General features: G+C 37.1%; 1 protein-coding gene across 2 annotated transcripts in view; it reads left to right on the forward strand.

Annotated features, from left to right (window-relative positions):
- Positions 1 to 25,277, forward strand: part of LOC130432813 (F-actin-uncapping protein LRRC16A-like) — an 87,194-nt gene that overhangs the window by 31,030 nt on the left and 30,887 nt on the right. For both annotated transcript variants that reach the window (XM_056762319.1, XM_056762320.1), the window contains exons 5-20: positions 77 to 198; positions 428 to 525; positions 624 to 694; positions 3,120 to 3,193; positions 3,551 to 3,626; positions 8,247 to 8,335; positions 8,445 to 8,539; positions 9,457 to 9,543; positions 13,007 to 13,110; positions 15,530 to 15,607; positions 17,454 to 17,530; positions 19,633 to 19,737; positions 19,843 to 19,912; positions 22,277 to 22,358; positions 23,171 to 23,270; positions 23,371 to 23,425. In XM_056762319.1, coding sequence (XP_056618297.1) covers positions 77 to 198; positions 428 to 525; positions 624 to 694; positions 3,120 to 3,193; positions 3,551 to 3,626; positions 8,247 to 8,335; positions 8,445 to 8,539; positions 9,457 to 9,543; positions 13,007 to 13,110; positions 15,530 to 15,607; positions 17,454 to 17,530; positions 19,633 to 19,737; positions 19,843 to 19,912; positions 22,277 to 22,358; positions 23,171 to 23,270; positions 23,371 to 23,425 — 1,383 coding nt within the window. The remainder of the gene's footprint in view (positions 1 to 76; positions 199 to 427; positions 526 to 623; positions 695 to 3,119; positions 3,194 to 3,550; positions 3,627 to 8,246; positions 8,336 to 8,444; positions 8,540 to 9,456; positions 9,544 to 13,006; positions 13,111 to 15,529; positions 15,608 to 17,453; positions 17,531 to 19,632; positions 19,738 to 19,842; positions 19,913 to 22,276; positions 22,359 to 23,170; positions 23,271 to 23,370; positions 23,426 to 25,277) is intronic.

Here is a 25,277-nt window from a genome sequence, read left to right on the forward strand (position 1 = left end):
AAATGTATGTAGACATTGACTGTTGAGCTGTATTATTCCAGTATTTATAGCATGTGGTGTTGATGTTGTTTGTCAGTTTGCAGTGGAGTATGAGCGGGGTCAGATATCTCTTAAGATGGCATCTACAGATGAGGTGAATGAGGTGGTGGCTCACATTGGCAGCTGCCTACAGAGAATCTGGCCTGGTCTGCCTCCTCTGTGAGTATTCATGACAGCTTTACAAACAACACTGAATGAACACACAACTGAAACATGCAAACGTGCAGTATAGGATGTGAATAATGATGATTAATTATCTTAGATAACCATGTATATGCAATGGCACCATAGCATATGGAACATCAAAGAAGAAGATTGACATTGCTTCTGATATGTTGGAGTGTCCTGTTGAGTCTCTTTTTGCGCTCTTGTTCTCTGATCTCTGCAGGAAGGTGATGAAGAGGTTGTCCATGGAGCCTCCTGAGAGGATCAGCACTTTGCAGGTGCTCTGGGAGAGTCAGAGTGGATCTGAACCTGGACCCTGTGGTAAAATCCCATCATGCATTGTGACATGGAACATCTCTTTGTGTATCTGCTTCTGAATAAGATTGACGTGAGTTTCATGCGGATCTTGGTTTCTCCAGGGGGGTTCTCACAGCAGTACAGGTGCGTGTGTGACTGGTTAGGCCTTCCGTACCGAGAAGAGGTTCAGTGGGTCAGTACACACATACACACACTTCTTTTTTAAGCACTATAGATCTGTTCTCTAATGCATTTGACTCAGGATTCCCTCTGGCCAGCTTGAATTCCTCGAGAGACCACTTTTAGAGATAAACACACATTCTGCTGTCAGCTTTACCCTTGAATCATCTGATTTGGCATTTATGCCCAAAATAACTTGTTGCAAAAAGGCCCTTCCATTCTTCAATTGAGCTTAATCTTATTAAAAACAATAAATCAATATTTGAAAAGTTAATTTGCAACAGATAACTATTAAAGAGCAGGTTTCATGAATCCAATAAAATTACCAGCATCGCAGTGTGTTTCGTAGCTTTCTTTCAATTTTAACGATCTGCAAAGTTGTTAGTCAAAAAAGTCCATGAAAAATTAAGATATTAGCTTCCAAAGTAAGGAGTCGACTCTGAACTGCCCAAACAAGTCGCTAGGCTTTCGAATCTTTTGAGTGTAACATCGATACGTCACATTGTAACGCATTAGCACAATCCCTGCCTTCCCACGAAACAGGAACACTCTGACCTGCCCACTAGCACTTCAGGTAGTATTGCGTATACAACATGTCGAGGAGTCGCTGTGTTTTGTGCCTCGAACGCAAATGTACTTTGTTTTTGCTGCCAAAGGATGACGATGTGTAAGGATCAGTTGTAAAATAAAATAAAATCCACGATAGCAACGCATTACATTTCCAACCATGTGTTATGTGCTCGTCATTTTACTGAAGATTGCTTCTTAAATCTTGGCGAGTTCAACACGGGAATTGCCAGCCGCTTGAGGCTGAAAGACAAGTCAATAGCAACTATTTGGACCAACAAGCGTCTGTAAGTTAGTAATGTGATAAATACGTTATGTGTACATGTTGAATTGATAATATAAAGTAATTATGCTTATCCGTGTTGTTTATGTAGTACAGCTGTAGGTTTCCAGTTAAACAATGTAAAACAGTGTTACAGTTTTAAAAATCCAACTCTTACCTAATAATGTGGCGCAAGACTGTTGTCATTCTACGTGTCATAGGATTGTACAAACTCTATCCCTTAATCGTTTAGTCACGGTAGCACTTTGCTAACATTGCACACTTGACAAAAACATAATGTGAGACAAGTTTAGCTGTGGTCACGATCCCCTTCAAACAAAACGGTTTGCTTGTCAATATTTTAAAATCGGACTGCAGCACTTTATAATTCTACTATGTAAAGGTGCCTGCATTATCTTTGGAAGCTCTCGCTAACTTGCTCAGTTATTCCCTGCTGTATAATCAAAGGAATGATCTACTTTTGGATAGAGCCGTTGTTGTTCTCCCACAGCTATGATGAAAAAGATCAATAGAAATAAATAGTCTGTATGGTTTATGAAGATAGACGGAGTACTTGTGATGTGGTAATACTGATGCCATTTTTATACACTTACTGCGTTATTTGTTTACAAAAGCCTTCCTGAGATAAGAACTGTGGTAATGGGCGTTTCGTTTCTGACACGCAGTGTATGAAGAAAGACCAATCACAACTGATTGGGCCAGTTGGCCAATCGTAACACACTGGACTTCATTAGACAGCTCCTGAGGATTCGTTTAGGGATCTTCGAGAAATGGATAGATACTAAATGCATATTTTGAGAAAATAGCACTGTTTTTTTTTACCTTTGATGCATTTGAACATGTTGTTGGGGACTCAAATACAACATTAGGACACTTACAAAAACCTTTAAACCTGCTCTTTAAAAATAAATAAAAAATCTATATTTGGGTCAATGACGTGACATGTATTTTTTGTGTCCAAATTCATTATTTTCCTAAAAAGAATTTGAATAAATACATGTCATATATCAAATGGATCTACAATATGTCCTTTATAAGAAACCCTTTTCATTTTATTGAAATTCAATAGATTTTTTGAGTTTTGGTGTTTGAAAGACCAAAAATGTCAGGTGGTGCGACCGTCCGAACATACAAACAGAGAACAAAACTGAGAAATAAATGTTAATTTTCTCAATAAAATTCTTAATAAAATATTTTGGCATGATTTTATGTAAAATTTCTTATATATGAGGGGAAAAATACTCAGTGCTAAATACATTAAATGTATATTATTTTAAATTAATATATGGTCGCACCACCTGACATTTTCTTATTTGTCATTGACCCATTTATAGTGGATTCCAATTTATATCAATCGAACTGAAGTTGGTTTATTTTGAATAAGTAATAATAACTAGGCAAATACAGCTAAAAAAATATGATTACATAATACACAAACATGATTTTTGAACATTTAAAAAAAATGGTGTTCACCTGTTTTTCCAAATCAACTCTTCATTTGGACCCAGGATTTGTTTCATTTTAGCCAGAAAATGTGTATTTCTTAGTACTTCAGTAACAAGGTAAATTTGTGCCTCTCACCAATCAGGATGTGGACACAATCTATCTGACACAGGACACGCGAGATCTGAACCTACAGGACTTCAGTCACCTGGAGAACAGGTAACATACATGTATCTGTAGATGTATAAATAAGCCATTTTGAAACAATCTGATCAGCAGCAAGTTTAAACCTTGCAAAAACGATTTAGGCCTTGCAGTTTCTATTTTTTTATATTATTTGTTTATGTGTGCTTTATAAGTTCCAAAATATATTTTTTATTTTTAACCGTTAAATATCTAAAAAATTCAGATTGTTTAATCCCTGATTTGTGTGAGTACAATTTATTATGCAAATCTGGATAAGGATTATGTCAACGTTAGTGAAATGACTTGATCTGAATTAAAGAGGGTAAACCCAAGATTTAAGTTACTTCAGAGTGGAAGTGAATGATTTATCTTACGCCTGGATGTGTGCAGGGATTTGGTGGCGATAATCGCAGTTCTGGAATACAACCAGTGGTTCACTAAGCTCTCCACCAAGGATTATAAACTGGTGAGTCAAACTCTCTTCCCACTGGACATACAAGAGACATTTAACATACAGTTGAAAGAAAAAGTATGTGAACCCTTTGGGCTTACTTGGATTTCTTCATAAATTGGTCATAAAATGTGTTCTGATCTTCATCTAAGTCACAACAATAGAGAAACACAGTCTGCTTAAACTAATACCGCACAAACATTATACGTTTTCATGTTTTTATTGAACACAACATGTAAACATTCATAGTGAAGGGTGGAAAAAGTATGTGAAACCCTAGGCTAATGACTTCTCCAAGAGCTACTTGGAGCCAGGAGTCAGCCAACCTGGGGTCCAGTCAATGTGATGAGATTGGATGTGTTGATTAAAGCTGGCCTGTCCAATAAAAAAACACACACCAGTTTTGAGTTTGCTGTTCTGAAGAAGCGTTGTCTGACGTGAACCATGCCTCGCACAAAAGAGCTCTCAGAAGACCTACGATCAAGAATTGTTGACTTACATAAAGCTGGAAAGGGCTACAAAAGTATATCTAAAAGCCTTGATGTCCATGTGTCCACGGTAAGACAGATTGTCTACAAATGGAGAAAGTTCAGCACTGTTGCTACGCTCCCTAGGCGTGGTCGTCCTGTAAAGATGACTTCAAGAGCACAGCGCAGAATGCTCAATGAGGTGAAGAAGAATCCTAGAGTGTCAGCTAAACACTTACAGAAATCTCTGGCACATGCTAACATTTTTGTTGACAAATCTACAATAAGGAAAACATTAAACAAGAATGCACTTCATGGGAGGACACCACGGAGGAAGCCACTGCTGTCAAAAAAAATCATTGCAGCACATTTGAAGTTTTCAAAAGAGCACCTGGATGTTCCACAGCACTACTGGCAAAACATTCTGTGGACAGATGAAACCAAAATTGAGTTGTTTGGAAAGAACACACAACGCTGTGTGTGGAGAACAAAAGTCACAGCACACCAACATCAAAACCTCATCCCAACTGTGAAATATGGTGGAGGGGGCATCATGGTTTGGGGCTGCTTTGCTGCCTCAGGACCTGGATGGATTACTGTCATCGATGGAAAAATGAATTCCAAAGTTTATCAAGACATTTTGCAGGAAAACTTAAGACCATCTGTCTGCCAACTGAAGCTTAACAGAGGATGGATGATGCAACAGGACAACGACCCAAAGCATAGAAGTAAATCAACAACAGAATGGCTTCGACAGAAGAAAATACGCCTTCTGGAGTGGCCCAGTCAGAGTCCTGACCTCAACCCGATTGAGATGCTGTGGCATGACCTCAAGAGAGCGATTCACACCAGACATCCCAAGAATATTGCTGAACTGAAACACTTTTGTAAAGAGGAATGTTCCAAAATTTCTCTTGACCGTTGTGCAGGTCTGATCTGCAACTATAGGAAACGTTTGGTTGAGGTTATTGCTGCCAATGGAGGGTCAACCAGTTATTAAACCCAAAGGCACATACTTTTTCTTTCAACTGTATCTGCACTCATACGGCCCATGTTACTTTTATAAATGGTTATTTATTGTCTTTGAGGTGAGACAGAAGTTGTTTCGTGTTGCATTCTTTTGTCTATATACACGGTGTCCATGGCAACAATCAATGGCTTTTATCCAAAATGCAAAGCTGCGTAAAGAGAGGGTTATGAGTGCAGTGCTAGACAGGGTTTCTGTAGATAAGGAGCTGTCACATGGGTCTGTATGAATTGTTTAGTGCAGCTGATGAATCTACGCGAAAAGAGCCATCATGATTCAAAAGCTCCCCCACAAGAGCCATTCAGAGATATGAGTGAGAGCTTCCGTGATGGAGCGATGCGCTGTACAGTCAGCATGGATGAGTACTGAACAACATAGACGAGAATAAAAATACAGTATATAAACAGGAAGGGAAGCAAATGATTCAGTGTGGAGAACACTGGAGAACTTTTTTTGTTTCTGTGGCTGTCGGGGCCTTTTAGAACATGGTTGGGCAAAGCAACTAACCTTATGCTTCTTGGTTATATGTCTTTGTTGTACAAATGTCATGCATTTAGCCATTTTGATATCTAATACATAAAAGGAAGACACTAAATATTATGAAAAAGGGTTTTATCAAGCATGCCAGAAACGCTTGTGTATTTCTGTATTTTAAAGAGAAGTTAAAGCACTAGTTCACCCACAGATTGAAATTCTCACTTAATTTACACAGTTTCATGCCATCCCAAATGCATTTGACCTATAAAAAGAGACCGTGACTATTTATAATATATGTGTATCTTATTAGATGATGATGCATCCAAAAAGCACATGCATCCATTATTAAAGTCCCTGTGAACCGGAAGTAGCGATAGTTTTTTCTTCCGTATTCTGACGCATTTCAAAGTGAAATGGAATTTCAAATGAGAAAAAAATGTGGGCGTGGCTTGTTTTTTCACTGAGATTTGTATAAATATGTATAAAACAAGCGTTGCATTTTGAAATGGAACAGGGAGCAGACTGACTGCTGAAGGGGGCGGAGTTAACGGATGCTCTGCCTAAGCCGTCTAACTTCCGTCATTTGAGATGGATAGTCACTAGAGGATGGAAGGGCACTTTCAGATGTTTAGTAATGATTATGAGTGCACATGAATTTTAAAAAGAGAATGACCTTTATTTGAGTTATTTACAATGAACGCTACTTAATTTAATGAAAACATAGGTTCTGTAATTTTTTATTTCACTGGGCGGTTAAAGTAATCCCAATGACTCCGGTGTGTAATGTGGGAATGCCTTCTGACGCGAAATAATGTTTGTGGAAAAAATCACATAAAATACTTTTTTATAAAATATTTAATAAATAATATTTAATATAATATTTCAAATATTATTTTGAGCTTATTTAGCTACAGATATATAATACCTCATTTAACAATATGATTATTAAAAACAGTGAATACACTTATCTGAAATCACTGTTTTGTGATGTTTTTGCTCTGTAAGAAACATCAGTCTTGTTCTTAGACCCTCTGAGGGACCGTCCTCTGTTCCAGTGCTTTCAAAGCAGCTGGTGGCTGCTGTACTCTCAGATTCTCACATCATTCAACCAATGCATAAATCTCACAACCCTGAAAGACCCCTCTCATGTCACGGCCTCAGCATGTGATCCTCAGCATCAGTCAGTAATAGTATTTGAACAAAATGATAAAATAAGAATTTTTTACAACATGTGGGTTCATGTTTTTTGGCTGACTACAGCAGACTGGATACTAGATGTCAGATCTGGGTCAGAGCTCAGAGACTTACCATTTTTAATCTAGTCCAAATTTAGTATGGTCTCATGGGAGTCATTACTCCGTAATTGTTTGGAGTGCTCTCGTATGCTTTTACTTGGGCGGATTGTTGAAAATAACAATTGCCTTGAATCATCACAGTTTTCATTCTTGTATGAGTAGATGTTTAGAAGATAAGGTTTAAGATAAATATTTTAATTAAGTATGGTCCAAGATAAATACTTTGGTTAACCACACCAGTCAATGCAGAGATAGGCTCGGAGACAGAAATAAATTATCTTTGGAAATTTCCCAGAATTTATAGTATATCAAAATGCATGCGTTGTTTTTAATATTCAGTGTTTTCAGTATTCCATGTATATACTAGTGTGCTCCAGAAAATGTGTCCAAAAAGCTATTGTTCTTTATGGGGTCCAACAATATTGATGACTCGTTTTACATGCGTGAAATAGTTGTCATCAGTAGTAGTCAACAAGCAAATTCACGTTGTCTGTAAGGTACGTAACAGAATCTGTCAGGGTTTTAAGATGCCGTTATGTAGTGTTTCTGAGAGGTCTCATGTCTGTTAATCTGCTGATGCTTGACTGGGTTATTAATAACAGCGTTTACAGGGTAAAAATTCCACTCATGGATCATTCTTTTCTGTGAGTAGATGATGAGCTGTTATAAATGACAAATAGACATGTCAGATTCATTGAACCGCTATTGGCTGTTTGAGAGAAAGAGAGCGAGAGAGATTGAAAGGGTAAAAATGTGTCTGTATGAACCTATACTAAACTATATTTTGATGACAATATGTACCAAAGGAAAACCTCCTATAAAATGTAGTTCCTTTTAGGTTCTGTCAGGCTTACTAAGTACCTTCACCGGCTTTTATTAATATACCAACCATTCTTTTTATATATTTTTACATTTACATTTAGACATTTAGCAGACGCTTTTATCCAAAGCGACTTACAAAGAGTTTAGGAGCAATAAGCGATAGTTCATACAGGAGCCATAATACATTAGGTGCCAATTCAAAGTTACTGGTTTCAACAAAAGCTAGACCACTACCTGTTGAGAGAAAGGGATAGTGTATTTTTTTTTTTCATTTGTTTGTCTAGTATTCACAGAACAGATGGGTTTTAAGTAGTTTTTTAAATGTTGTTAGAGATGTGGTTGAACGGACAGAGTTAGGAAGAATGTTCCACCAGGAAGGAGTTGTGAAGCAAATCACAACTTTTTGCCATCAAATTTGTCCAAAATGTAGTTAGTCAGACTACCCGTTGACGTCATACATTTTATTCACTAGGGTGCGCTTTGTCTTGGAAGGATTTATCTTTATCGCAGTGTATGAGTCATGTTTGGTACTTTTGTGTGTGTTTAGTCTGCAGACGTGTGTGATCAGATTCTGAGAGTGGTGGCCCGATCCAGCCGACTGGAGGAGTTGATTCTAGACAATGCTGGACTCAAAATGTGAGGGCATCTAAAACACGACACATTGTTTTCTAAAGCCCATATTCTGCTCACTGTTTATGAAACCCATTTAGTTTTCTGCTGAGTGTTTTTTCTCTGTATTTCGCAGGGACTTCGCACAGAAATTAGCAAATGCCCTCGGCCACAATGCCAGCTCAGGACTGCACACCATAAACCTTGCCAACAATCCTCTCGAGGACAGGGGTGAGTTATTGTCCAGGCATTAATATTGTCCCCACATTTCTTCGTACTCATTTATAAATTTTATTCTGCCAAATTTTATCACTCATGATCAAACATTTTAAAGCTTATTCTGTCATCTATGCAGATCTTGACAGATCAGCCAATGTACATAGCACGTTTCCACCATCGCACCAAACCATTCTCGTTGCCTAATCGAGCTGAGAACAGTTTGTAATTGTGCCACGTCAAACCAGGCTCACATGGAAACATAACTGTAACCGTTCCGTACCATGCTTAAAATGGTTCGGCGCTATAGCGCTCATAGTCTTTTAAGCCTTTCAGATGTGACCCAGAATAACCCTGTCTGTCTAGTAATGGCCACATTTTAGACCATTCACTAAAACCACGCTGAATTTTTTCTATACTATGAATAAAACATGGATGTGGATCTTTAGCTCTGTGTGTGGATGTGCTTGACCTCATGTAAGATGTAACAGGAGGGGAAGCTGTCTCTCCCACGAAGGAGAATATATTATGCGTTCGGTTTTGCTAGTCTTTCTTTTAGGCTGGGACCTATACAGACATTGAGCTCTTTACATTACTAATACGAGTAATGCTGGAGAGAAAATGCATAAGCAAAAAATGGCAAGCTGGACTCATGTGATCTAATAATAGAGGGTGAATTCAGGAAGCTCATTTTAAGAATTTTATATCTGTATTAGCACTCAAGTCATAGGTGCCAGAATAGATTTGAGGATGGACGTTTTTTTCCTTGGGACAAAGAGTGTCTGCTTTGTGATGAATTAAACCACCCTAGCAACCAGACTGCATCACCCCAGCTATCATCATAGTATTCTTTGTCTTATCTAACATCCAACACTCACTAGCAACTGTCTGTCAATGGCCTTTTTTCTTGTTGATAACCTCTTGTTTTGCAGGGATCGCCTCTTTGGGTGCACAGTTTGCCAAACTCCGTAAGGGCCTCAAGCATCTGAACTTCTCCAAAACCTCATTGTCACCCAAAGGTACATCAAGGAACCTCCTTCACTACCTGAAAGGCTTTAGAAAATGTCTCGATTTATTGCAAGTCAATCTCTGTCAATGTGACTGCTTTCCACTGCTACAGAAAATAATTTTGTCTTGTCCCGTGTTAAAATCAGCAAGCAAAAATTATTTTCACAGTAACTCCAAGTATGGAACATTTGATATGTACATTACTTTATATTCTTATATAAACATGCATATATTTATATTTATATGGATTCCTTGAAATGTGCAGAAATAGCCTCCAAATAGATGTTTAAAGACATATGTATTGTTTTAATTATCTGTGGACTCGCAGCTTACTGTATTACAGAATTTATGTACAGGTCAGACAGCAAGTAACCAAGCACACAGCCCTAGTTATAAGTATAGACCCAAGATTTAAACATTGTATGTGTAGCACAAGATTAGAATAGCTTGCTAAACCTGTTTCCTAAAGCTGCCCTTAAAGACATGTTGCTAACAAATAATTGGAAGTTTATCTATCCAGTAATCTCACTTTTTAAAGGACAATTTGAATAACTATACAACTGCAAAAACACATCTGGGGTAATAATATAGACATAATAGATTTCTGCTTTTAACCTCTCTGAAACGTCTTGTCCCTGTAGACTTTAATTGGAAGCGCATTACTGCAAACATTATTTTTGTCTGTTTACAAACTGGAAGATTGTGTTGTGTGCACACTGAGTTGTGCGTCATTCATTTCTGTCCATCACATTCACAGTGTCATTAAATGCTCTCTATATTAACAGGTAAGGCGAGACATTTAGCTCTGTGTAATTATAGTTGTTCTGAAGTATCATTTGTTCTTTGCATATAGAATCTCATTTGCCATGTAAGAAATAATGTCAGTCAGTCAGATCAATGAGGACCTCAACATTGAACGCGCTAATATTGACTGTACATAATCCAACCTATCACATAGCATGGACATAAAATATCCATACGAGTTAAAATTATTTCCTTTGCCTGTAGGAATAATGAAACTCGAGCAGAGCTATAACACAAGAGTTTCCCGGATTAGAGGTTTTAGTGTTGCCCTTGGCAACAGTCATTATTATTATTAATGTACTTTCATTCTGTTTTATTGATTATTACGTTGGCTTCATATACTTGACTTTGTGGTTGCGATGGTTGTCACATAAATTGGCATTTCTTTTCATTTGATGTTTCATTTCTGGATGTACATATATTAGCTGAAAATGTATTTTGCTCATTGATCTTTTCCATCTAAGGTTAGATCAGTACTGAAAGATTTACATTTTCTAGACTGCAACTCTTAAACCTGCCAGTAGATAAATAAGCACAGGGCAAAAGGTGGATTATATCTTGAATTTATGTGAGGATTATTGGCAGGGATTTTAATGGTCGCAGTACATGTTAGATTGATTGATGGTCTGTTCTTGAGAAGTAGCTCACATGAAGTGATGATATTACACAGAAGAATGTGAGGTGTAGCAGGAGATACTAACTGAATTGAGGAGACCTACTGCACTTACTGTAGCAGAGCGTTTTCCTTGGATTGATTGAGATTATGAAAAAAGCATTGGACAACATTTAAGGGATAGTTGACTCAAAAAGGGAAAATCTGTCTTCATTTAGTCACCTGACATTGTGTTAAAGCTGCCTGAGACAATCACAGGTAATGAGAGTCAATGGAGAATGAGAGTGTCCTTTTTGTACTGCAATGTTTTTGTGATCTTTAATGCATTAGGTGTCAGAAACGAACATTATTTATTATTCGGAGTCAATCTCATAAAGAGTTAGAAAATGAATTTACTACAGTGCTTTTTCCTCAAATTGTTTAGTTGTTTTGCCACACATACTGTACTCATCACACAGATCTTCACTGAAAACACACGTTGGTACCCGAACAGAATTGGACCCCATTGACTTCCATTGTATGGATATAAAACCAGACATTTCTCAAAATATCTTCTTTTGTGTTTCCACCAAAGAAAGAGTCATATACTGTACAGGTTTGAATGCAATGAGGGTGAACAAGCGACGATAGAATTATTATTATTTGGTGAACAATTCCTTTAAAGGCCTGCACTGGACATCTGGCAGAAGGCAGAGACATTAAAAATATAAATATTGAAAATATCTCCAGTTTTTACATCATGGCTGAAGTGCTTCCTGTCTTTGAGTCAGATCAGTGGGAAAAGGTCAAAGGGCAGTTTGAGCTTCGGTCAGAAGTAGGAGTTCCACAGAGATGAAAGAAATTAAAACTTATCAGAACTAAAATGTTGTCACGTTTTCACTTCTTTAATAACATATTTTCGAAATGCACTCGTAGAGCAGTTTGTCCACTTAGGGCTACTGTAGACAACATGGCTCATTCTAATATAGTCTTTATACACCCCTGAAAACATACAGTAGTAATGTTTATTGTATTGTATTTCGGTCAAAACATTAATCAATTTATGAGCATCAGAAGCAGGTGCCTTAGATGTGTTCATGCTATGTTTGTGAAGCATGATTGCTATAAAGCCTACAGATGTCACTGTTTTTGCTCACATTCGTTACCACAAATACATCTTTTATAAGCTTTCTCTGCAGTAGAATATATTTAGCAATTGGTTCAGAGTTGAGTCGGCCAGCTTTTTTCATTTGCACCTCTCCACTGGGCTTCACAGTTAATAAAGCCGCCGTTTAACAAGACTTCTGCCATTTACAGCTGCTAATTGCCTCAAAATTATCCGCGTGTCGGAGCAGGAGGGAGGCTTCAGTCGTCTTACTGGTTATTGCTTCGGCGTAATGTGTGTGGAGAAATGATGTTTTTTTTTCAGAAGAGGTTCATAACACACGTTATTAGTTTCCTCTATCTTTCATAACCCAATTAGAGGCCTATAAGTAGCCACTTAGAAGAAATGTCAACAACTTCACGATGTCTTGTATCATTGGAAATGCCACTTGCTAAAAGTCCGAAAAGTCATTGTGTGTTGTGTAATCCAAGCTTTTTAGATCATTGCTGATTCATGCAGTCTTGAAAAAAGTGATCGCCGAGCCAAGGCAAATTGGTTGCAAGCTGTCTTCAAACTTTATAGATGTGGCGCTTTCATGGACAACATGGGATTAAATCTGACCCTGATTTTGATTCATCAGTCATGAATTCATTTAACACTGTTAGTCACTTTCAGTCCAGATGAGCACTTAACACTTAATACTATAAAGAGGATAAGAGGTCACATGACACGTGGTGTTTTCATTCAGACAGTTAGACAGAGCACAGCTGTATGGAACTGAACACACGGGACACTTTAAGTGCCGAGTTTTAAAATAAATAAATTAAAAATAAATAAAATAACCATCATGCTCAACCCTACTACATTTCTAATTACGTCATTTTAGCTTTAAGTTTTAATATATTTTTCTGCATCTTAAATCAGTTATCTTACAAGTCTGTGACGTGACTGCTGTATTCATGTTGATTTGTAGGGGTGAACAGCCTTGCTCAGTCACTGAGTGCCAACCAGTCCATTCCCAACACCCTCACCCACCTCGACCTCTCAGGAAACGTGCTGCGGGGGGACGACCTGACGGTGAGTTTTCTATTCACTTGTTTAAATACAATTTACATTCCTTTGCAGACACACCTGAGCCTGAGGCCAAAAAAAGTGACTCTTGACCTCACAGCTGAATGGACAGCTTTTTGTAACCATTTAGGAAACCTGTTGAACAGCGATGTTAGCTTTCTCCACACTCTCAGATAACACATTTTCAAAAGACCAAACCCTATCTCAATTTGACAATGTTGAAACAAAGTAGGGATTTGATTGTTTAACCGTCTGTGTCATCCACATACTTTCTAGAAGCCACCACTTTTCCACATATTATTCTCCTTTTAAAGGATAAAGTATAAGTAAAGTATGCATATGGTGACATTGCCATATTAAATCTGACATTTCATCCCGAAGATGTTTATGTGTAGTTTATCACTGTGTCTGCACTGGAAGCGACCGGCGCACGTGACAAAATACATTTAGAAAATGCATTACAACTAAGACTATGCGATGTGACGATGTTATCATAAAGTCAGGTCCATAAATATTGGGACATCGACACAATTCTAACATATTTGGCTCTATACACCACCACAATGGATTTCAAATGAAGACTGTCAGCTTTAATTTGAGGGTATTTACATCCAAATCAGGTGAATAGTGTAGGAATTACAACAGTTTCAATTTGTAATACTTGGTTGCAAATCATACTTGATTTGTTTGGTTGCAAATCAAACGCATAGACATCACCAGACGCTGGGTTTCATCCCTGGTGATGCTCTGCCAGGCCTCTACTGCAACCGTCTTCAGTTCCTGCTTGTTCTTGAGGCATTTTCTCTTCACTTTTGTCTTCAGCAAGTGAAATGCATGCTTAATCGGATTCAGGTCAGGTGATTGACTTGGCCATTGCATAACAGTCCACTTCTTTCCCTCCAAAAACTCTTTGGTTGCTTTTGCAGTATGCTTTGGGTCATTGTCCATCTGCACTGTGAAGCACCGTCCAATGAGTTCTGAAGCATTTGTCTGAATATGAGCAGATAATATTGCCCGAAACACTTCAGAATTCATCCTGCTGCTTTTGTCAGCAGTCACATCATCAATAAATACAAGAGAACCAGTTCCACCGGCAGCCATACATGCCCACGCCATGACACTACCACCACCATGCTTCACTGATGAGGTGGTATGAGCAGCTCCTTTCCTTCTCCATACTCTTCTCTTCCCATCACTCTGGTACAAGTTAATCTTGGTCTCATCTGTCCATAGGATGTTGTTCCAGAACTGTGAAGGCTTTTTTAGATGTCGTTTGGCGAACTCTGAAATGAAATAAACAGATAGGATGATTTTATGGTGCAAAAAAATGATGTAACCTTAATGTGCTCATGCCTGGTAGGATAATCTGACGGGTAGGATGAAATTTCAGGACACCTGCAACATTTTTCTACTGCATAGAAGCTGTGGTTTATGTTGGCGGTTTACCTAATGAAAGAAGTCACTGCAACACTAGTTTGTGCGCGTGGTGCTCCTGTGTGTTTGTTTGGCACTTGGTGGGTCCAGAATGAAATCCCTCCCAGTTCATATCCGCAGATTGAACGTCTGCTCAACGTTGCATCAAACATAACCGATATTATCGGATATCTCGATGATTTTAAAGTCGATTATCGGTATTTATTTTTAAACACATCTCCCAGCCCTAATTAGAAACCATTATAATTTAGCATTTTGTCCACACTGGATGTGACATGGTGCAAGGTATTGACTTTGCATTAATACAGCTGTCTGATATTTTACAAAAGACACAATTTTGGTAGCTCAGATATCAGTTGTTGACGTCTGATGTCTTATACCAGCCTTGTTTAATGTTCAGCACAAGTGTTTCGCTCACAGAGATTGATCTGCTTTCAGTCATTGCAGTGTCTCTGGATGATCTCTCCTTTCTTAAACTTCTCATGCATTATTGATTGGCTGTTCTAAGGACAGTATTGATGTGTGTGTCTTTGTGGGGTTGTGTGTTGTCGATCAGGCGTTTATCCGCATGTATGTAACTGTACTCTAAAATAACATGAACTCAGTGACCTCAACGCCACAGACTTAAATGTATGTCATGAGAAAAAGCTCCTAAGGTAACAATGACATCTGCTTATGATTTGAAACGTGACCCTTTGATGAATTTTGGTTCAGCTTTCAGTGTGGTGGAACGACCCACCACAACAATACAGAAATAAAACAAGCGACCTAAAAAAATCAACCAACTACATTTTGCTCATATTACTTAAGAAAGCCAACTATCATTGAAATTAAATTCTCTTTGGTCACTGAAAAACTTTGTTAAACATTTGACTGGAGTACAAAGCTGACAATCTTTACTGCAGGTTGATATTCATTTATTTAGGCCATATTTGTATTCACATTCTGCAACATTTAACCTTTATCAATTAATCTTTAAACTTACTTTTAGAGTTTCTACAATTTCCTTGGCCAACCAAACAGCCTGCATACTCTGGACCTATCCAACACAGACTGCTCACTTGACCTGGTGAGTCGCTTGGAGAAAGTTTTCTATTGATTACGTTTGATAAATTATTAATGGAAGTAGTGTGATTTTCCTCATTTAATTGTAAAGGATATATTCAACTCTTTCCCCGCCAGCCTTTTTTTTTTTAAAGTTGCCAGCCAGCGCCAGCGTTTTTTTAAACATTTTCACTAAATTTTGATTGCTCACAGTACATTTTCTGTAATTAATTTATGGACAAACAATTAGTTTGAAAGTCTCAGCTTTCAAACTAAACTCTTCTATCTTCATTTTGATCAGCCCTTAGATGTGGGTAGGTTTCTTTAAAAATGCAAACAGCTGAGATAATAAAAATGTATTGGTCAAAGACTCCACCCAGATTACACTCAGAACAATCATTAAAAACATATGAAACATATACGTTCAAGGTTCAGAGCTTCTGTACTTTTCCAAAGGTGTGTAACAGCGCCACCTGCTGTATAACAGTACAAACACCGATTGCCGTAATAACTCGTCTTTGGCGGGGAACTTTTTTTTTTTAATGACGAGATAACTCGTCAATGGCGGGGAAAGAGTTAAATAATATATTTTTAACACATCACACTTTTATATGTTTGTAATTACTTTGTGCTTTCTGTATATTTAATAAGGCTGTCAATGATTACATTTTTTAATCCTGATTAATCGCACCCTTTTCGTGGGTAAGGGATTAATTCACCCTTAATCGCAAATGTATAGTGAAATTTAACATACAATACTTATTTTGTTTAACATGTTAATTTTAGTGCTATCAATCGATTAAAACGATGTACTACCTAATCACCCACTGCTTTTATGTTTTAAAATAACTTTTACATTCTAATAATTACACATTTTATCTCCAAATTAATGTATAAACGGCACATTTCTTTAGCAACATCATTTTATGAATGAAAGCCGACCTTCTGATATTGTTGGCTTTGCATATGGTATCTTTAAAAAATATATGTTTTTTTTCTACTTATCAAACCCATTATAATAACTGTGTAACAGATAGCAAATACACAGATAATAAATAAAGTTCTCAAACACTTTACAGTCTTCACTGCTAAATACATGACATACAGATAAAATCACATTGATTTCTTCTTTCTTTTGTTCTTTGATAAACATTAGTGACAGGAGTCACAGCAGCATTTTTAAGAACGCGGCCCCTTAAAGAGCTGCTTAAACACGCTTCCTATTTTCACTGCTCTTTGCATTCATTTAAGACTTTATTAAATACTAGATGAAATGTGCTTTCTGGCATAATCTTGCGTGATTTTGTCCATTCAATCTCAAAAGAGAAGTAAATACTGGTGCACTGTCTGACAGATTCTGGCGCAGCCTTTGGCCACTGTTCACCAGATGGGACCAATGTCACGTTGCGTTGAGCCGTGTTCCACAGCCAGAAGCTGTCAATCTATACTGGACATGTCAATACAACCATTTCAAATCGCGCCTTAATAATTTAAAGAACTTTAAATGAAAAGAGCCTGTATATATAATGTTATGCTAAGAATAATGACAGAAAAAACAGATGGAGTTAAATATTTTTAGTGCGTTAATCTAAATTAAATAATCACATGCGTTAACGTTGAAGGCCCTAATATTTATTGAATTTGTTTGTTTGTTTATTCTGTTTATATATAATATAAATATATAATATTTATTTTATCAATTTCATTTCAAAACTAGTGCTGAACAGAATTTTATCATTTATTTTCCTAAGATATATGTTTGTGAATTTGGAGTTTTGGTTTTGTTAATGCAAGATGTGTAATGCATTTGGGTTAGACTCAACTCAGGCTATATGAGATATTGACTGTATGTCCATGTGTGTGTGCATAAGGTTTGTGCTGCTCTACTCCGAGGGTCCGTCCAGCACCTTACTGTCCTTAATGTGTCAAAAAGCATCTTTGCCCTCAGGTAAAAACGGATTTGTATTTTCATCCAGAGCAATGAAAACTATTCTGTTACGCTGTACTACTCGCATTAAATAACATTGCTGTTGTTGACATGGCAGCACATATACTATATGACAAGTCAAGGTCGTACCATTATGATATATTACTTGTATATTTACTATGTTTTTTTTACAGACAATATGTGAAAAATGAGTAACAATTCACAGGACTTTGCTAGAAATTAGGGACTATTCTAGTGTTTGTTAGAAAGTAACTTTTTAGTAACGATTGATCGGCTGTGAGGATTTCATCCTTGAACATGTAACTGTCGCGACAGATGTTTTTTCTTGCAATTTCTATGTCACAAATTGAGTAGAAAGAGCAAGATATTTAATATAGCACACAACTTTAGGTGCACATCTCTCATGGTACCACCAGACTAAGCTTGCCTGACGGGTCTCCATCAAAGTATTGAATTGGTGTTTAGTTCTCTCTCTATCTCTCTATCAGCCTTGTGTTTGTGTGAGTAAGGAGGTTAAATAGGAAAAAGACAGTGAGAAGCATGAGGTTGGGAACTAGATTGATTCGAATTCTGTGTAAGCTTAGGGTGTAATGTTAGCCTTCATTCCCCAAGGGGCAGGCCATCTGTGAAGGGTCAGAATGCTCCAACCTGCTTTCAGTATCCCCCCTCTATTTATCACTGACCCCCTCAACACCATCCACAATATCTCAGATCAACATTCACAGACGGCTCTGGAAGCAGGGTAAACGATGTTCGGGCTACAGCAGTATCCAATTCTAACAAGAGTGTCTGGATTAAATGTCTTCTTATAAATAATGTAAACGAGCTTACTACCTTATTAACACCTGTTTAAAGTTAAGATCTTAACTTAAAAACACCCCACAGCTTAGTACTGCTGTTTTTGTCTTAATCTAAGGTGTGTACTGTTTATGGGACAGCAACCTGAGACAGGTGCTTACTGATTTTAAATACTGAACTGCATATATTAAAGCCAGTGATGATGTTCTCCGTCGCATTTTATTCTTTATGTCTGTCTAGTTTGGTCCTATATTGCATCAATTCAGTTACAGTAAAGGCTGCGTGTTGTGCTGGAAAGACATCACCCAATCCCCTCACATCACTTCTATTGAAAATCATTTTAATTATGTAAGATACCTAATAGCAGACATTTTACTCGCGGGTGCATTGGATTATTGACATGCATTATGTATGCGTGTTTTATTATGTCTGCTCTTGTGTTACTGTGATAGTGGAGTGAATAATTGTTTATGTATATTGTATATCAATCTAAACGGAAGACCATGATTATTCAGGAGCATTAGAATCTTATGTGCAGTATTGAAAGCAAACTATTAAAAGATTGGAGAAGAACAATACAGCTGTTTATGGTTAGCCTTTTATAATAAGGCTTTTATTCTTTTTTTATTTATTAATATTAGTTACAGCGTAATATAATACTTTATATTTCTTAACCTTAATGCTTAATTTCAAAGTTCTACATTTATTATGTTTTCACAATTCAAGTTTTAACATTTTACATTTGGTAAAAGAATATACCAAATATAAGAATATTGTTCTTATAAATATGGTATAAGAATATTTTTTTAATTACAATAAAAAAGAAACCTTACCTTAGCAGTTTATGATATCTTATTTACTAACAAATATTAATGAGTTACACTCTGTTAAAGGTATTTTATTGTCATTTCCTTTAATACAGTGACATGTTTAAATAACAACTGAGCTAGAGTGTATAAACTCAAAACACTTAAATAAATATTAGCTGTCTGGGTGTGAAAAACTGATAAACACACAGATATACATTTTTATGTTTAATATATATTAACAGTTTGCAACTGTTTGTTGCAAAAACAAACAGTACCGATCAATGTAAGTAGCTTTAAATGACACAAGTGCATTCTAATACAATGGGATTTAATCTGTATGGGATGTTGCTTGACGACTCTTTTGAAAGCGGCCCATTGAATGCCTAGTGGAAGTTACAGTTTATTGCAATTGTAATAAGTGATATTAAATCCTAAAAACACAAAATGTCACTGTTGCTTTACCAACTGAGTGAATGTTGTGTTATGTGCCAACAGGAAAGGCAAAGACGCACCTCCTGCATTTAAACACTTCTTCAGCAGTGCAATGGTTCTCAACACCATCAACATATCAGGAACCAAATTACCCCCAGAGGCCTTGAAGTAAGAAACACCCCGTGAAAACCACCTACTGTCCTTTTCTCCTGTGCGTGTGCAATACCGATAAGTACAATATAAAGACGATAACGGTGACATCTCCTCTCACAGAGCTCTCCTGCTGGGTCTGGCCAGTAATCCTAAAGTTAAAGATGTCTCTCTGGATCTCAGCTGCTGTGAGGTAATATGCAGTATTTTGCCTACACACAGTTTGCCGGTTTAATATTGTGCAAAAAAAGCACAATAATATATGGGTACTTTGCATTTAGCCAATTCATTCATTTTAATTTAGATGTTCATTAAATTAAAACCCTTTCAGCTCACTTTATGGGAATTAATTCATTTATATATGTCTGAAAGTCTTTTAAGAAAGACTCTCCCAATTCAACCCCCACGGTTTAGAAAAGATATTAAGATATTATTCCTTTTCACGCAGAGAGCTGCTTCTGATGATGTTCAGTCCCCAGTTAATGAAGTATAAAGGATATGGAAAGTGTTTTGATGCAAAATACATGATTGGTCTTTATTGATCTGATATTTTACCCTGAAGGCAAGATTTAAGATCTTACTTCCATGGCAACAGTGTTTTGAGGTTTGGAGTAAAGAGCCCTGTGGAGATTTCCCGTAGGCAACGTCGTGACAGGTTTTTACTGTGTAGATCTAAGCACGTCTCTGTCTAATAGTTAAATAACTGAACACCCTGTGGAAGACAGTGCTCTGTAAAGCATCAATGCATATAATCAGTTAAAAGGTCCGATAAAAAAATATTTAAAATGTTACATAAATGTATCATTTTTGCATTTCATCTTATCATTGGGACAATTTTTTTATGCTAGATCAATTAAATCTCTAGCGATTCTGCATCACCCAAAACTGTTTAGATTACTAAATCTGTAGTTTTTCTCTTAAATTATTGTGCTGCTTACCAAGCTCAGAAATGTATAATCCCTGATAGCACACATACATCTGGTTTACGTATATTTGACGTCTGCATTTACATCTGCAAGACATCTACAATACATAGTTTGCTAATCTGCAATACGTCTCGGATATCTCTGCTGTCAGACGTCATATAGACATCTGTAAGATGTTTATGATTTAGAATGGATGTAAAGCTGATCTTTCTAAAATGTTTAGCAGATGTTTTATGCAGCATATCTCCAGATCTTTAGCAGACGTATTACAGACGTTCAGACGTCTCCGAGACATATTGCAGATGAGAAAACTACGTATTGCAGATGTCTTGCAGATGTAAATGCAGACGTCAAATAGACGTAAGCCAGATGGATTGTGCTATCTGGGATAAGACGTGTGTGTGTGTGTGTTTCTATGTATGATCATGTAAACCCTATATTATTTTTACTTTATGGGAATATTTTTGGTACTTTTGAGAAAACAGATTATAAATCAAACTAAATGATGTTTATTTGAAACTGTAAAAAATGCAGAAAGGATCAGTAGTGTGAGGGTTAGGGCATAGAATATACAGTTTGTTCAGTATAAAAAAATACATCCATGGAAAGTCCCAGCGTGTGTGTGTGTGTGTGTGTGTTAAAATTCATAATTTCACGTTTTTAGCCTGTGGCATAATGTGTCTGCCTGCACACAGACACACACATGCTGAGATTTTCTATTGCAAAGTGCTTAAGATAATGAATACACACTAATGTGTGGAAAAGTGATTAGTTAAATCCCAGCGATATTATCCATACCTAATTGTTGCTGAAAGATCACGCTGGGGGCGGAATTCACTAAACTGTTGTGGCACTTTTGCAAATTAGGTGTTGCTGCACAGAGGAAGCAGGTGTTAGACGGAATAGAGATATTTTTTAACATTTTTGTCACTGCTGTGTGTTTATGCGTATGTTTAGCGCACATTGATGATTGAAATGTACTGTATAGGGTCATTTGACTGAAAGGTTTTCTTTATCTGACGGTATATGTTATTTATAAATATTTATAAATTAAATATATAAATATTTAATTTATATTAAGACATGGGATGGAGACGAGATAAGGAGTGGCAAGATGATAATTGCCTTCAGTGCGTTCATTTTAGGCATGTTTTGCTGTTACTTACATTACTCATTTAATGAATCGGTGCAAATAAACAATACAATTCCCTCTGGGAAAAGTAATCCTAAGCGTTTGGATATATTTATATCAAATGATGTGTGCTGTGCATGTGTGTGTGTGTTTTAGTAAATGTTGGCTGTTCTAACATATGCCCATCACTTTTTCTTACTGCTCTCTAAAGCTCGGTCACTGTGTAAGTATCTCTGTAGCTGATAGTTCTCATCATTAGTTGCCTGTCTTCATACAGCTTCCTCCATAACTCCAACATTGTCCTATATATTGATGTCTCAACTTCCAGTAGGGATACTGTATTGTGTTTCATGTATTCTATACATCCGTGACATGCTGTGTTTTTGTGTTAGTGAAAAAGGATGTCTGAAAAATATTTGACATATCAAAGCTGTGTGGAATCTTATCTGTTTAAGATGTTTCTCTGATGGTTCAGTTTTGTTGTTCCTCTGGTTTTCAGCTGCGGTCCGGTGGCTCTCAGATCCTGGAGGGCTGCATTGCTGAAATTCCCAACATCTCTTGCCTGGACATTTCTGATAATGGTCAGTGAACCAGAAGGAATGCTGAATCATGTGACAACAAGCATTCATCTCCAATCTATTTGCAGCTCTAGTTTATAATCCAACATACATTACTTAAGGGCTCATCCAAAAAGACTGTATTCATTATCTTGTTGTTTAAACCTGTATATGACTGTAAATGGAACACAAAAGAAGATATTTTGAAAAATGTCTCAGTGGTTCCATGTTCACTCAATTATAGTCAATGTGGCCAATGTTGGTTGGTTTCCAACATTCTTCAAAATGTCTTCATTTTTGCTTGGCAGAAGAAAGTTATACAGGTTTGGAATGACATGACGGTGAGTAAATTATTTGGGTGAACTCTAAAATAACCTTTTTATGAGCACAATTTAGGAGTTTGTTAATAGCTTGATAACAGTCGTGCCGATCTATTATTTCATATCTGTAATTAGCAATGAAATAAAACCTGAGGGCTAAACATAATTACTGTCTCTGTTTTGACTGGAAGCAAGAGCGGAAATATAAAATGGCTTTTTCAGAAGGCGTTAACCTATTTAGACACTGGATCTGCTTCATCTACTCCTGATTAAAGTGTTAATTTTCTTTTTGACCTCAAATCTTTGAGAGTTAAAGGTCAAATTCAGATTATCAGGACCCCGTTTCTTTTTACGTTTCTGAGCATGTCAGTTTTTTCATACATGTACTTTAATGCATATCTACTGCATATGTTTGTCTGCGTTTAATTGAGCTGGTCAAAATCACTGTCCTTTTTTTTAAAAAGACTTTGGTTCGGCTTAGATAGACTTGAAATCGTACCTTTTCTGTGGTCTCAGGTCTGGACTCTGACATGGCCACTCTGTTAGTATGGCTGGCCAAGAACCGCTCCATAAGGCATCTTTCCCTGGGGAAGAACTTCAACAACATCAAATCAAAGTAAGAGCCAGAGAACACTACTGACCAACAGTCAACATCTACGATTATGGTCAAAAGTCTTTTTTTATTCATTTGATATTTTTGTTCTCTTGATGTTCAGAAATCTGGCTCCTGTTCTGGATAACCTGGTGCACATGATACAAGACGAAGAATCGGTGAGCAATGAAACTTGATGTGTTTACTGCTCTAGTAGTTTTCCATACATCCTGGTACCATGAAAGTGTCATACGGCATAGTATATATGAAAGTACCATGGTATTATAATGTAATGCATCATTGTATCATGGTATGTTAAAGTACATTTTTCTTAGCAGAATCGCAACTGAAGAGGGTTCGTTAGAATGCACAGTTTGTGTGGTTCATTTTCCAAAACACTTATTATGTAGTATAAAATAAGATAGAACACTATAGCATTAGCGTTTGTAGTGGGTTTGCAATGATTTGTTATCTTGGGTAAGGATGGGTGAATGTTTTCAGCAAGCAGGCTCTGTCTTGTCAATGTATCTACGGTATCTGTAGTAAAGACTGTTTTGTGCAGAAAAGATTAATGGCTTTATTGAGTTGCTGCTGTTATAGGAGCAGCTGTTTATCAGGGTCTGCAGGGGGAATAAAAGTGTGTGTGTGCTTGATGGTCTCAGACCCCATAGCAGTGCACTTGTCTGCAAGAGGTTAATGGATGAATGTGGTTCAGACTCTTAGCCGGTAGTCTGCAGATATGATGTGTGATTTGTGTTCTCTCTGCTGCACGTGACCTTACATGCACCCAACAGTGTGACATAGCAATCAATGCATGCTAATATTACTAACAAAGTCATGCCATATCTGCCCTTATCTCTATGTTCATGTCAGTCACAGCCTGAGTGCCTGACCACAGCGGTAAGGCAAGTAGATTAAAGTCAGTAACCTATTTGTTTCTCGTGAGCAAAGAGAGAGGATGAAATTTTTTCCATAAAGAACAGCCATTATCAACTCTCTCATAGACCTATGAATTATTTTGTTTTGTAATTCATGGATATGAGAGCAGTATTTTTATGGATGTGGAGAATCAGAAACATTTACTGTCCATTGTACAAAGCATGTGATTAACAAGCAAGTACAGACGTACAAATTCAGTATTTATCCACTGGTATAACGTTGGTTTGACGTTGGATGTTCGATAGTCGTGAATTTAGGGTCTGTCTCCAAAGTTACATAGGCTACACATTAATAAACATTTTTCTAACTTCAATAGCATTTAAAAGGAATGACTTACAGTCACTGTGCGTGACAGACCTCGAATGGACGTGTGAACTGAAGGTGTTGTATTTAATTTTAATTTTTTTAATAAGATGTGAAACTCGTTCTGATGATAGGATTTGGTAGGGTGAACCTTTACGTTACATCCATCTTTCACATGACTTACAGTACAAGACAGAAGTATTAAAGGCTCAAAAGCAAGTTTTACTTGGAAAGCTTTAAAGCTCCCATTCCCTGCGATCCCATTTTTCAACCTTTAGTTAGTGTGTAATGTTGCTGTTAGAGCATAAATGATACCTGCAAAATGATAAAGCTTAAAGTTCGGTGCCAAGCGAGAAATTGTCTTCGCTTTTCAACGACTACAAAGAACGGCTGGAATCGGAATACAGCCCTCTACTTCCCTGGTACATGATGTCACTATTCCAAGCTTTTGAAAAACCTCCGCCCAAAGGAATACGCCAAAAAAGGGGACAAGACCTCCCATAGAGAAGAGGAAGAGCCGGTGGAGTAGTGTTTGGTTATCAGAGATTGTAATCTTTGACTGAGCAACAGAATTAATTACTTTCACTTTCATTACAGTCGTACAGCTGGTCATAAGAATTCAGCTTCACACATTCTAACCAACAGGTCAAATAGCAGCTTCCATGACTTTAACATCGGCTGTGAAAGCTGTTCTGTGTAATACGCGGATACAGTGAGGGAAATAATTATTGATCCCCTGCTGATTTTGTTAGTTTGCCTGCTTACAAAGAAAGAAGGGTCTATAATTTT

This window comes from Triplophysa dalaica, chromosome 12 (assembly GCF_015846415.1).
Source record: "Triplophysa dalaica isolate WHDGS20190420 chromosome 12, ASM1584641v1, whole genome shotgun sequence".
In the NCBI taxonomy this organism is placed as follows: Eukaryota; Metazoa; Chordata; class Actinopteri; order Cypriniformes; family Nemacheilidae; genus Triplophysa; species Triplophysa dalaica.